General features: G+C 35.6%; 1 protein-coding gene across 3 annotated transcripts in view; it reads right to left on the bottom strand.

The window, feature by feature from the left end:
- Positions 1-14,825, bottom strand: part of eprs1 (glutamyl-prolyl-tRNA synthetase 1) — an 88,262-nt gene that overhangs the window by 5,366 nt on the left and 68,071 nt on the right. For all 3 annotated transcript variants that reach the window (XM_061963681.1, XM_061963683.1, XM_061963682.1), the window contains 4 exons: positions 9,124-9,279; positions 8,858-9,055; positions 1,613-1,786; positions 1,374-1,534 (listed from right to left, as the gene is read on the bottom strand). In XM_061963681.1, coding sequence (XP_061819665.1) covers positions 1,374-1,534; positions 1,613-1,786; positions 8,858-9,055; positions 9,124-9,279 — 689 coding nt within the window. The remainder of the gene's footprint in view (positions 1-1,373; positions 1,535-1,612; positions 1,787-8,857; positions 9,056-9,123; positions 9,280-14,825) is intronic.

Genomic DNA, 14,825 nt, shown 5'->3' with positions numbered 1-14,825 from the left:
TTTGTCCTGATTAAGAGGAATGTTTTGATGGTAAAACGGTTGAAGTGGTTTTAAAAATATGGAATAAGTAGTTGCCAGAAAAAAAAGGTGAAAATAGGGTTTTGGAAAACCATTAATTCTGGAAAATCCTGGAATTTTTTTTAACTTGAAAAAACGATAGTTTGAATTTCCAGGATGGTGGAATGTGTTGAAGGTGGAATGGTTTGAATCGGTTGAAGAATGTGGGAATTGTGGAAGTTTGAAAAATGGCCAATTCATTTTGAATGGGGGGAAATGCAAAGAAAAAAATAACAATTACGGGAAATCCGGGAATTTTTTTTAGAATTGTTGAAGTAGAGCACACAATTCCCTAACAGGCTGAATATTTTGAAGTTGGAACAGTTTGAATCAGATGAAAAATTTGGAAGTTGTGGAACTTTCAAGAATGTCTCATTGATTTCAATGGGAATTTCAGAAAAAATAGGGAATTTCGGGAAAAGCTGGATTTTTTTTTGAAAATGGTAAAAAAAAACAAAAACTTGAATGGACTGAATGAGTTGAAATGGTTGGTGTTGGAATTTTTCAAATCGGTCAAGAAATGTTGAAGTAGTAACATGTTGAATTGAGAAATGGTATTACGGAATTCCTGGAATTTCGGGAAAACCGGGAATTCTTCCAGTTCAAAAAAAACCCTTTTTTTGTCCTGATTAAGAGGAATGTTTTGACGGTGGAAAAATTGAAATGCGTTGGAAAAAATGTGGAAGGAGTAAGTAGCCAGAAAAAAGGGTGGAAATAGGGCTTTGGAAAACCAGGAATTCTGGAAAATCCTGGAATTTTTTCAAACTTGGAAAAAGGGGTAGTTTACATTTCCAGGATGCTGGACTGTGTTGAAGATGGAATGGTTTGAATCGGTCGGAAAAACGCGGAAATGGTGGAAGTTTGAAAAATGTCCAATTCATTTGGAGTGGGGAAAAATGTCCAGGAAAACCTGGAAATTAAAGTTAAAAGTTAAAGTACCCATGATTGTCACACACTAGGTGTGTTAAAGCTAAGTAAAAGTGCCAATGATTGTCACACACACACTAGGTGTGGTGAAATGCGTCCCATTTGACCCATCCCCTTGATCACCCCCTGGGAGGTGAGGGGAGCAGTGAGCAGCAGCGGTGGCCACGCCCGGGAATAATTTTTGGTGATTTAACCCCCAATTCCAACCCTTGATGCTGAGTGCCAAGCAGGGAGGTAATGGCTCCCATTTTTATAGCCTTTGGTATGAACTCCCAACCTACCGATCTCAGGGCGGACACGCTAACCAGTAGGCCACTGAGTAGGTGTAGTAGGTGCGATGGGCGTCAACCTATGCAGGTTCCACTTTACTCAGTAACAGCGAGACTTACTTCTTGAACAAGCAGGTCTGAATGTCGTCCAACATGGCGGTGAGCTTCTTCTCCACCTCGGCGTCGGGAATGGTGGTCTTCTCACCCGTGTCCCTCCTCACCGCCACACACTGCCGCTGCTGCATGTCCTTGGGGCCCACTTCCAGTCGGATGGGAACGCCCTGGACGGCAAGAGAGAGAGGAAGGACGTCACTTTACCGCCCCCAAGTCGCCACCCTTGGGTGTTCTTGAGGGCCCACCTTCAGCTCCCAGTGGTTGAACTTCCATCCCGGCGAGTAGTTGTCTCGGACGTCGCTCTTCACTCGGATGCCGGCGGCCAGCAGGCGGGTGACGTATTTGGAGCACTGGTTCATCAGCGCCTCCTTGTCCTGCTCTGGCAGGGACGCCGAGATGCCGCATGGAATGATGACAACCTGGCGAGGTGGAAGGAGAACATGAGGTGGACGACAATCATAATGGATTACATTTATATAGCGCTTTTCTATCGACCAGACCAGTGTTTTTCCACCTTTTCTGAGACAGCTTTGTGGACGCCGTCTGCTCCACACGCTGTAAGTCTTTGCTGTCGTCCAGCATTCTGTTTTTGTTTACTTTGCAGCTAGTTCGGTTTTAGCTTCGTTTTTCCACCTTTTCTGAGCCAAGGCACATTTTTTTCATTGAAAAAAATCCCGAGGCACACCACCAGCAGAAATCATCAAAAAACAAAACTCAGTTGACAGTAAAAAGTCGTCGCAATTGTTGTATATGACTTTAAAGCATAACCAAGCATGCATCACTATAGCTCTTGTCTCAAGGTAGGTGTACTGTCACCACCTGTCACATCCAGAGGTGGGTAGTAACGCGCTACATTTACTCCGTTACATCTACTTGAGTAACTTTTGGGATAAATTGTACTTCTAAGAGTAATTTTAATGCAACATACTTTTACTTTTACTTGAGTATATTTATAGAGAAGAAACGCTACTTTTACTCTGCTACTTTTATCTACATTCAGCTCGCTACTCGCTACTAATTTTTATCGATCTGTTAATGCACGCTTTGTTTGTTTTGGTCTGTCAGACAGACCTTCAAAGTGCCTGCCTTACGTTTCACTTCGTTCCACCAATCAGATGCAGTCACTGGTGACGTTGGACCAATCAAACAGAGCCAGGCGGTCACATGACCTGACTTAAACAAGTTGAAAAACTTATTGGGGTGTTACCATTTAGTGGTCAATTGTACGGAATATGTACTGTACTGTGCAATCTACTAATAAAAGTTCCAATCAATCAATCAAAAGTGTGAAGGAAAAAAGACCCTTTTTTATTTCAACCGTACATCCCGTCAAAAGCCTAAAGACTGACTGCACAGTTCCTGTCTTCACAATAAAAGTGCTGCTCCATCGCGCCTGCGCTTTCAAAACAAGAGTCTCCGAAAGCCAGCGCAAACAAGCTAGCAAGCTACGGAGTTTGCCGCCAATGTATTTCTTGTAAAGTGTATAAAAACGAATATGGAAGCTGGACAAATAAGATGCCAAAAACCAACCACTTTCATGTGGTATTAGACATAAAGGAGGAACTTTTTTTCTCCTCCATTTGAAAACGTGGACGTTATCATCACTACTGTCTGATTACAATCAATAATGCAAGTCATCAGAATCAGGTAATACACCAACTTATATTCTTGTCTTCATGAAAGAAAGGAATCTATATGTGTTAAATTCATTAAAACACCTTTAACATGTAAACAAAAACGGCAAAATAAATAAATATAAATTATATACTGTATATATCAATGTATGTATATATATATGTGTATATATGTGTATATATATATATATATATATATATATATATATATATATATATATATATATATATATATATATATGTGTGTGTGTGTGTGTATATATATATATATATATATATATATATATATATATATATATATATATATATGATATGTGTGTGTATGTTACTCATCAGTTACTCAGTACTTGAGTAGTTTTTTCACAACATACTTTTTACTTTTACTCAAGTAAATATTTGGGTGACTACTCCTTACTTTTACTTGAGTAATACATCTCTAAAGTAACAGTACTCTTACTTGAGTACAATTTCTGGCTACTCTACCCACCTCTGGTTGGATATGACTTTAAAGCATAACCAAGCATGCATCACTATAGCTCTTGTCTCAAAGTAGGTGTACTGTCACCACCTGTCACATCACACCCTGACTTATTTAGACTTTTTTGCTGTTTTCCTGTGTGTAGTGTTTTACTTCTTGTCTTGTGCTCCTATTTTGGTGGCTTTTTCTCTTATTTTGGTATTTTCCTGTAGCAGTTTCATGTAGGGATGTCCGATAATGGCTTTTTGCTGGTATCCGATATTCCGATATTGTCCAACTCTTAATTACCGATACCGAAATCAACCGATACTGATATATACAGTCATGGAATTAACACATTATTATGCTTAATTTGGACAGTATTGGGCCACTTGGGACTAAAACTGGACAAAAGTATTGGGACACATAGGACTACAACTTGACAAAAGTTTTGGGCCACTTGGGACTAAAACTTGACAAAAGTATTGGGACACTTGACTACAACTTGACATGAATATTGGGACACTTCGGATTACCACTGGACAAAAGTATTGGGACACTTAGGACTAAAACTGGACAAAAGTATTGGGACACTTCGCACTAAAAGTACACTAAAGTATTGGGACACTTTGGACTACCACTGGACACAAGTATTGGGACACTTACAATGGACAAAAGTATTTGGACACTTGGGACTAAAACTTGACAAAAGTATTGGGACACTTAGGACTAGCACCTGCCAAATATGCGGGCCCAACCAACGCTGCTTGCAGCTTTGATTATGCTTAATTTGGACAAACAGGTATGGTGAAGATAAGGTCATTTAAAAAAATATATATATATAATAAAATAAGATAAATAAATTAAAAATGTTGTCTTGAATAAAAAAGAAAGTAAAACAATATAAAAACAGTTACAAAGAAACTAGTAATTATGAAAATGAGTAAAATGAACTGTTAAAGGTTAGTACTATTAGTGGACCATGTGTGCTTACGGATTGTATCCCTTGCAGACTGTATTGATATATAATGTAGGAACCACAATATTAATAACAGAAAGAAACAACCCTTTTGTGTGAATGAGTGTAAATTGGGGAGGGAGGTTTTTAGGGTTGGTGCACTAATTGTAAGTGTATCTTGTGCTTTTTATGTTGATTTAATAAATAAATAAATGAATAAATAAAATAAAATAAAAACGATACCGATAATTAAAAAAAACGATACCGATAATTTCCGATATTACATTTTAAAGCATTTAACGGTCGATAATATCGGACATCTCTCGTTTCAAGTCTTCCTTTGAGCGATATTTCCCGCATCTACTTTTGTTTTAGCAATCAAAAATTTTTCAGTTTTTATCCTTCTTTGGGGGGACATTGTTGATTGTCATGTTCGGATGTACATTGTGGACACCGTCTTTGCTCCACAGTAAGTCTTTGCTGTCGTCCAGCATTCTGTTTTTGTTTACTTTGAAGCCAGTTCAGTTTTAGTTTCGTTCTGCATAGCCTTCCCTAAGCCTTTTCTTAGGGGCACTTACCTTTTGTTCATTTTTGGTTTAAGCATTAGACACCTTTTTACCTGCACCCTGCCTCCCGCTGTTTCCCACATTAGCTACCGGCTGCCACCTACTGATATGGAAGAGTATTACACGGTTACTCTGCCGAGCTCTAGACAGCACCGACACTCAACAACAACACATCATTTGCAGACTATAATTACTGGTTTGCAAAAAATATTTTTAACCCAAATAGGTGAAATTAGAGAATCTCCCACGGCACACCAGACTATCTCACGGCACACTAGTGTGCCGCGACACGGTGGTTGAAAAACACTGGACTAGACCAGTGTTTTTCCACCTTTTCTAAACCAGCTTTGTGGACGCCGTCTGCTCCACACGCTGTAAGTCTTTGCTGTCATCCAGCATTCTGTTTTTGTTTACTTTGCAGCCATTTGGGTTTAAGCTTTGTTTTTCAACCTTTTCTGAGCCAAGGCACATTTTTTTCATTGAAAAAAATCCAGAGGCACACCACCAGCAGAAAACATTAAAAAAATGAAACTCAGCAGCCAGTAAAAAGTCGTTCTCACAATTGTTGGATATGAATTCAAACCATAACCAAGCATGCATCACAATAGCTCTTGTCTCAAAGTAGGTGTACTGTCACCACCTGTCACATCATGCCGTGACTTATTGAGTTTTTTGGTATTTCCCTGTGTGTTGTGTTTTAGTTCTTGTCTTGCACTCCTATTTTGGTGTTGATTGTCATGGCATGTACAGATGTACTTTGTGGACGCCATCTGCTCCACACGCTGTAAGTCTTTGCTGTCGTCCAGCATTCTGTTTTTGTTTACTTTGCAGCCATTTCGGTTTAAGCTTTGTTTTTCAACCTTTTCTGAGCCAAGGCACATTTTTTTCATTGAAAAAAATCCAGAGGCACACCACCAGCAGAAAAAATAAAAAATTAAACTCAGCAGCCGATATTGACAGTAAAAAGTCGTTCTCACAATTGTTGGATATGAATTCGAACCATAACCAACCATGCATCACTATAGCTCTTGTCTCAAAGTAGGTGTACTGTCACCACCTGTCACACCATGCCGTGACTTATTTTGAGTTTTTTGGTATTTTCCTGTGTGTTGTGTTTTAGTTCTTGTCTTGTGCTCCTATTTTGGTGTTGATTGTCATGTACGGATGTACTTTGTGGACGTCGTCTGCTCCACACGCTGTAAGTCTTTGCTGTTGTCCAGCATTCTGTTTTTGTTTACTTTGCAGCCAGTTCAGTTTTAGCTTCTACAAAGCAATTAGCTACCTGCTGCCACCTACTGATATGGAAGAGTATTACACGGTTACTCTGCCGAGCTCCAGACAGCGCAGACACACAACAACGGCACATTTGCGGATTATAATTACTGGTTTGCAAAAAATATTTTTAACCCAATTAGGTGAAATTACATAATCTCCCACGGCACACCAGACTGTATCTCACGGTACACAAGTGTGCCGCGGCACAGTGGTTGAAAAACACTGGACTAGACACTCAAAGCGCTCACAGAGAAGTGAGAACCCATCATTCATTCACTCAGCATTCACACATAGGTGGTGGTAAGCTACATTTGTAGCCAATTTGCGCCTGAACGCCACCTATCAGTCATTCGTGGCATTTGGAGCAAGGGTCAAGTGTCTTGCCCAAGGACACAACGGCAGTGGCTTGGATGGCAAGAGACGGGGATCGAACCTGGAAACCTCAAGTTGCTGGCACGGCCGCGCTGCCCGCCACGTCACGCCCTAAAATAATCGCACTTATTTTTGATTGATGCTGAAATTCACCATTATTCATTCATTTAAAAAACAGGAGTATTTATTGTACCACCGAAGCTCAACTTTAAATATAATTTAAAAGAACGGATATAAATTAGTAACGAATAAACAACAAGTAAAATATAAGCCGCTACTTTTTTCCTACACTTTGCACCCTGCGGCTTATAAAACAGTGCGGCTTATTTATGGATTTTTTTTCCGTTGCTGGCCATAATGCATATATTTAAAAAAAAAAAAAAGCAAATACACTGAAAAGGTGTTAGGGTTTGTGCTATGGCGCCATCTTTTGGATAAGTTTGCTCACTGCATGTGCTGTAGTGCCCTTCTTTTTAGAGCTTTGGACCAGAAGTAGAATTGCCACTCCGTCTTCTTGCCATCCATAGCGCTCCTACTTGTATGGACTCTTCATTCATCACTACGAGCAATGTTTGTTGCTTTTCATGCAATTTAAAACTAATTTAGTACTTTTAATGCAACTTAAAACTAATCTAATGCTTTTAATGCAACGTCTAACTAATCTAATGCTTTTTAATGCAACGTCAAACTAATCTAATGTTTTTAATGCAACGTCAAACTAATCTAATGATTTTAATGCAACGTCAAACTAATCTAATGATTTTAATGTAACGTCAAACTAATCTAATGATTTTAATGCAATTTAAAACTAATCTAATGCTTTTTAATGCAACGTCAAACTGATCTAATGATTTTAATGCAACTTAAAACTAATCTAATACTTTCAATGCAATTTAAAACTAACCTAGTACTTTTAATGCAACTTAAAACTAATCTAATGCTTTTTAATGCAACTTCAAACTAATCTAATACTTTTAATGCAATTCAAAACTAATCTAATGATATTAATGCATCGTCAAACTAATCTAATGCTTTTAATGCAACTTAAAACTAATCTAATGCTTTTTAACGCAACGTCAAACTAATTTAATGATTTTAATGCAATTTAAGACCAGTCTAATGCTTTTAATGCAACGTCAAACTAATCTAAAGCCTTTTAATGCAACTTAAAACAAATCTAATGCTTTTTAATGCAACGTCAAACTAATCTAATGCTTTTAATGCAACTTAAAACTAATCTAATGCTTTTAATGCAACTTAAAACTAATCTAATGCTTTTAATGCATCGTCAAACTAATGCTTTTTAATGCAACGTCAAACTAATCTAATGATTTTAATGCAACGTCAAACTAATCTAATGATTTTAATGCAATTTAAAACTAATCTAATGCTTTTAATGCAACTTAAAACTAATCTAATGCTTTTAATGCAACTTAAAACTAATATAATGCTTTTAATGCATCGTCAAACTAATGCTTTTTAATGCAACGTCAAACTAATCTAATGATTTTAATGCAATTTAAAACTAATCTAATGCTTTTTAATGCAACTTCAAACTAATATAATGCTTTTAATGCAACTTAAAACTAATCTAATACTTTTAATGCAATTTAAAACTAACCTAGTACATTTAATGCAACTTAAAACTAATCTAACGCTTTTGAATGCAACGTCAAACTAATCTAATGCTTTTTAATGCAATTTAAAACTAATCTGATGCTTTTAATACAATGTCAAACTAATCTAAAGATTTTAATGCAACTTAAAACTAATCTAATGCTTTTAATGCAATTTCAAACTAATCTAGTACTTTTAATGCAACTTAAAACCAATCTAATGATTTTAATGCAACTTCGAACCAATCTAATGATTTCAATGCAACTTCAAACTAATCGAATGCTTTTAATGCATCGTCAAACTAATCTAATGCCTTTTAATGCAACTTCAAACTAATCTAATGCTTTTTAATGCAACTTAAAATTAACCTAATGCTTTTTAATGCAACGTCAAACTAATCTAATACTTTTTAATGCATTTTTGGATACCATTAAAGTTTAAAAAGGTATGCAATTTCATGCAGTACATATTTTTTTCCATCAAAAAGAAAAAAAATGAATACATTTAGTAAGAAAAGATAAATTAATTATTTCCAAGCTTTGGCGGGCCATATAAAATGAAGTGGCGGGCCAGATCTGGCCCCCGGGCCTTGAGTTTGACACCATATCTACCTGCAGGCAGGCCACTCTGGGCGGAAGGACCAGGCCCATGTTGTCCCCGTGGACCATGGTCAGGACACCGATGGTCCTGGTGGTGAGGCCCCATGAGTTCTGGAAGGCCAGCTGCTTCTCGCCGGGCTTCTTTGGATCCTCAAACATGATCTCGAACATCTTGGAGAAGTTCTGCCCGAGATGGTGGGACGTGGCACCCTGCGGCGGCCGGATCAAGACGAGATAGCCTGAGTTCAGATAGACGAGCGCCGGACAGGAGGCGGTACCTGGATGGCTCGGCCGCTGGCAGAGATGAAGGCCTCCACGGTGGTGGTGTAATCCCCTCCGGCGAACTTCTCCTTCTCCGTCTTCCTTCCCTTCACCACTGGGATGGCCATCAGCTCCTCGTACACTCTGGCGTACAAGTCCAGGATCTGAAGCACCTGCAAACAAAAAGGTGTAAAACGGCTGGATCGAGGGCAAACTTTTCAGTTTTCCTGCATTAAAACCTCTAAAGGCTTAGTGGCCACATGCGTGGACAGCACCTTTTAGCTCTTATTTCCAAAATTGTGTCCACTACTGAATTGGGGTCTTATGGCCACTTATGTGGACACTTATACTGCCATCTGGTGGTGTCAGAAGAGTATAACATACAATGGAATTTGGGGGAAAAAAAGTGTAAAAATAAGAATTAGCATGTCACTAAACATGAAGTACACGTTTGTGTACTTATGGACTAAGTACATCACATCAAAATATGATTCTTAGTTTTTATTCTAATTAGGGTATAATAAGCCCAAATAGCAAAGAGAAATTTAAAAAAAGCATGTAAACAAACAGCTTGGGCCTTAAGAGGTTAAGGAACATTTGTAATGTGAGAAAACATTGTTTTATTACGACCACAAAGTAAATGAGAAAAATGTCGTAACGATTGCGAGAATAAATTCAGATTTTAAAATGTTTGATTTAATTGTCATAATTTCATTTGTGTGAATGTTTTTTTCTCGTGAAATAATTTGCAATATTCTGACTTATTTTTGAAAATGAACCTTTTGGTCGTGACTGTTCTCGTAAGATTGTAACTTACTTCGCTTTAAACTTAGGCCTATTTGTCATTTTTGGAACCAAAAAAGGTTGGAATTGTGCAAGAAAAATGTCAGAATCTTAGATTTTATTCTGGTAAAATTACCTTCTTTTTAATTGTTAATTTTACAACTCTACTGTACTATAATTTCATAAAAATGTGTTTCCGAAAGCCAAGAACATCCGATATTTTTGGACATTATTTTTTTCTGGTAAAATTTAAGAATACGTGACAAGACTATTCTTGAAAATTAAGCTTTTGAACGTAATGTCGTGACTGTTTTGGTAAGGAAAATAATTTTGGTGATACTATGCTGAAAAATTACGACAATAAGGGTTTTTTGAGGGTGGAAAAAGTAAGAGCAATCATTCTCACAAATATATCAGGTTTAAACCTCTAAAGGCTTAGTGGCCACATGCGTGGACAGCACCTTTTAGCTCTTATTTCCAAAATTGTGTACACTACTGAATTGGGTCTTACGGCCACTTATGTGGACACTTATACTGCCATCTAGTGGTGTCAGAAGAGTATAACATACAACGGAATTTGGGGGAAAAAAGTGTAAAAATAAGAATTAGCATGTCACTAAACATGAAGTACACGTTTGTGTACTTATGGACTAAGTACATCATATCAAAAGATGATTCTTAGTTTTTATTCTAATTAGGGTCCAATAAGCCCAAATAGCAAAGAGAAATAAAAAAAAGCATGTAAACAAACAGCTTGGGCCTTAAGAGGTTAAGGAAAATTTGTAATGTGAGAAAACATTGTTTTATTACGACCACAAAGTAAATGAGAAAAATGTCGTAACGATTGCGAGAATAAATTCAGATTTTAAAATGTTTTGATTTAATTGTCATAATTTCATTTGTGTGAATGTTTTTTTCTCGTGAAATAATTTGCAATATTCTGACTTATTTTTGAAAATGAACCTTTTGGTCGTGACTGTTCTCGTAAGATTGTAACTTACTTCGCTTTAAACTTAGGACTATTTGTCATTTTTGGCACCAAAAAAGGTTGAAATTGTGCAAGAAAAATGTCAGAATCTTAGATTTTACTCTGGTAAAATTACCTTCTTTTTAATTGTTAATTTTACAACTCTACTGTACTATAATTTCATAAAAATTTGTTTCCGAAAGCCAAGAGCATCCGATATTTTTGGACATTATTTTTTTCTGGTAAAATTTAAGAATACGTGACAATACTATTCTTGAAAATTAAGCTTTTGAACGTAATGTTGTGACTGTTTTGGTAAGGAAAGTAATTTTGGTGATACTATGCTGAAAAATTACGACAATAAGGGTTTTTTGAGGGTGGAAAAAGTAAGAGCAATCATTCTCACAAATATATCAGGTTTAAACCTCTAAAGGCTTAGTGGCCACATGCGTGGACAGCACCTTTTAGCTCTTATTTCCAAAATTGTGTACACTACTGAATTGGGGTCTTATGGCCACTTATGTGGACACTTATACGGCCACCTGATGGTGTCAGAAGAGTATAACATACAATGGAATTTGGAAAAAAAATATGTAAAAATAAGAATTAGCATGTCACTACACATGAAGTACACGTTTGTGTACTTATGGACTAAGTACATCATATCAAAAGATGATTCTTAGTTTTTATTCTAATTAGGGTCCAATAAGCCCAAATAGCAAAGAGAAATAAAAAAAAAGCATGTAAACAAACAGCTTGGGCCTTAAGAGGTTAAAGAAAATTTGTAGTGTGAGAAAACATTGTTTTATTACGACCACAAAGTAAATGAGAAAAATGTCGTAACGATTGCGAGAATAAATTCAGATTTTAAAATGTTTGATTTAATTGTCATAATTTCATTTGTGTGAATGTTTTTTTCTCGTGACATAATTTGCAATATTCTGACTTATTTTTGAAAATGAACCTTTTGTTCGTGACTGTTCTCGTAAGATTGTAACTTACTTCACTTTAAACTTAAGACTATTTGTCATTTTTGGAACCAAAAAAGGTTGAAATTGTGCAAGAAAAATTTCAGAATCTTAGATTTTATTCTGGTAAAATTACCTTCTTTTTAATTGTTAATTTTACAACTCTACTGTACTATAATTTCATAAAAATTTGTTTCCGAAAGCCAAGAACATCCGATATTTTTGGACATTATTGTTTTCTGGTAAAATTTAAGAATACGTGACAAGACTATTCTTGAAAATTAAGCTTTTGAACGTAATGTTGTGACTATTTTGGTAAGGAAAATAATTTTGGTGATACTATGCTGAAAAATTACGACAATAAGGGTTTTTTGAGGGTGGAAAAAGTAAGAGCAATCATTCTCACAAATATATCAGGTTTAAACCTCTAAAGGCTTAGTGGCCACATGCGTGGACAGCACCTTTTAGCTCTTATTTCCAAAATTGTGTCCACTACTGAATTGGGGTCTTATGGCCACTTATGTGGACACTTATACGGCCACCTGATGGTGTCAGAAGAGTATAACATACAATGGAATTTGGAAAAAAAATATGTAAAAATAAGAATTAGCATGTCACTACACATGAAGTACACGTTTGTGTACTTATGGACTAAGTACATCATATCAAAATATGTTTCTTAGTTTTTATTCTAATTAGGGTATAATAAGCCCAAATAGCAAAGAGAAATAACAAAAAGCATGTAAACAAACAGCATGGGCCTTAAGAGGTTAAGGAAAATTTATAATGTGAGAAAACATTGTTTTATTACGACCACAAAGTAAATGAGAAAAATGTCGTAACGATTGCGAGAATAAATTCAGATTTTAAAATGTTTGATTTAATTGTCATAATTTCATTTGTATGAATGTTTTTTTCTCGTGAAATAATTTGCAATATTCTGACTTATTTTTGAAAATGAGCCTTTTGGTCGTGACTGTTCTCGTAAGATTGTAACTTACTTCGCTTTAAACTTGGGACTATTTGTCATTTTTGGAACCAAAAAAGGTTGAAATTGTGCAAGAAAAATTTCAGAATCTTAGATTTTATTCTGGTAAAATTACCTTCTTTTTAATTGTTAATTTTACAACTCTACTGTACTATAATTTCATAAAAATTTGTTTCCGAAAGCCAAGAACATCCGATATTTTTGGACATTATTTTTTTCTGGTAAAATTTAAGAATACGTGACCAGACTATTCTTGAAAATTAAGCTTTTGAACGTAATGTTGTGACTGTTTTGGTAAGGAAAATAATTTTGGTGATACTATGCTGAAAAATTACGACAATAAGGGTTTTTTGAGGGTGGAAAAAGTAAGGGCAATCATTCTCACAAATAGGTGAGACAGGTTTAAACCTCTAATGGCTTAGTGGCCACATGTGTGGACAACACCTTTTAGCTCTTATTTCCAAAATTGTGTCCACTACTGAATTGGGGTCTTATGGCCACTTATGTGGACACTTATACGGCCACCTGATGGTGTCAGAAGAGTATAACATACAATGGAATTTGGAAAAAAAAATATGTAAAAATAAGAATTAGCATGTCACTACACATGAAGTACACGTTTGTGTACTTATGGACTAAGTACATCATATCAAAAGATGATTCTTAGTTTTTATTCTAATTAGGGTATAATAAGCCCAAATAGCGAATATTCTGACTTATTTTTGAAAATGAACCTTTTGGTCGTGACTGTTCTCGTAAGATTGTAACTTACTTCGCTTTAAACTTAGGACTATTTGTCATTTTTGGAACCAAAAAAGGTTGAAATTGTGCAAGAAAAATGTCAGAATCTTAGATTTTATTCTGGTAAAATTACCTTCTTTTTAATTGTTAATTTTACAACTCTACTGTACTATAATTTCATAAAAATTTGTTTCCGAAAGCCAAGAACATCCGATATTTTTGGACATTATTTTTTTCTGGTAAAATTTAAGAATACGTGACAAGACTATTCTTGAAAATTAAGCTTTTGAACGTAATGTTGTGACTATTTTGGTAAGGAAAATAATTTTGGTGATACTATGCTGAAAAATTACGACAATAAGGGTTTTTTGAGGGTGGAAAAAGTAAGAGCAATCATTCTCACAAATATATCAGGTTTAAACCTCTAAAGGCTTAGTGGCCACATGCGTGGACAGCACCTTTTAGCTCTTATTTCCAAAATTGTGTACACTACTGAATTGGGGTCTTATGGCCACTTATGTGGACACTTATACGGCCACCTGATGGTGTCAGAAGAGTATAACATACAATGGAATTTGGAAAAAAAATATGTAAAAATAAGAATTAGCATGTCACTACACATGAAGTACACGTTTGTGTACTTATGGACTAAGTACATCATATCAAAAGATGATTCTTAGTTTTTATTCTAATTAGGGTCCAATAAGCCCAAATAGCAAAGAGAAATAAAAAAAAAGCATGTAAACAAACAGCTTGGGCCTTAAGAGGTTAAAGAAAATTTGTAATGTGAGAAAACATTGTTTTATTACGACCACAAAGTAAATGAGAAAAATGTCGTAACGATTGCGAGAATAAATTCAGATTTTAAAATGTTTGATTTAATTGTCATAATTTCATTTGTGTGAATATTTTTTTCTCGTGAAATAATTTGCAATATTCTGACTTATTTTTGAAAATGAACCTTTTGGTCGTGACTGTTCTCGTAAGATTGTAACTCACTTCGCTTTAAACTTAGGACTATTTGTCATTTTTGGAACCAAAAAAGGTTGAAATTGTGCAAGAAAAATTTCAGAATCTTAGATTTTATTCTGGTAAAATTACCTTCTTTTTAATTGTTAATTTTACAACTCTACTGTACTATAATTTCATAAAAATTTGTTTCCGAAAGCCAAGAACATCCGATATTTTTGGACATTATTGTTTTCTGGTAAAATTTAAGAATACGTGACAAGACTATTCTTGAAAATTAAGCTTTTGAACGTAATGTTGTGA

The sequence above is a fragment of the Nerophis lumbriciformis genome, linkage group LG06, assembly GCF_033978685.3.
Source record: "Nerophis lumbriciformis linkage group LG06, RoL_Nlum_v2.1, whole genome shotgun sequence".
Lineage (NCBI taxonomy): Eukaryota > Metazoa > Chordata > Actinopteri > Syngnathiformes > Syngnathidae > Nerophis > Nerophis lumbriciformis.
This window is presented reverse-complemented; position numbering and strand designations above follow the sequence as displayed.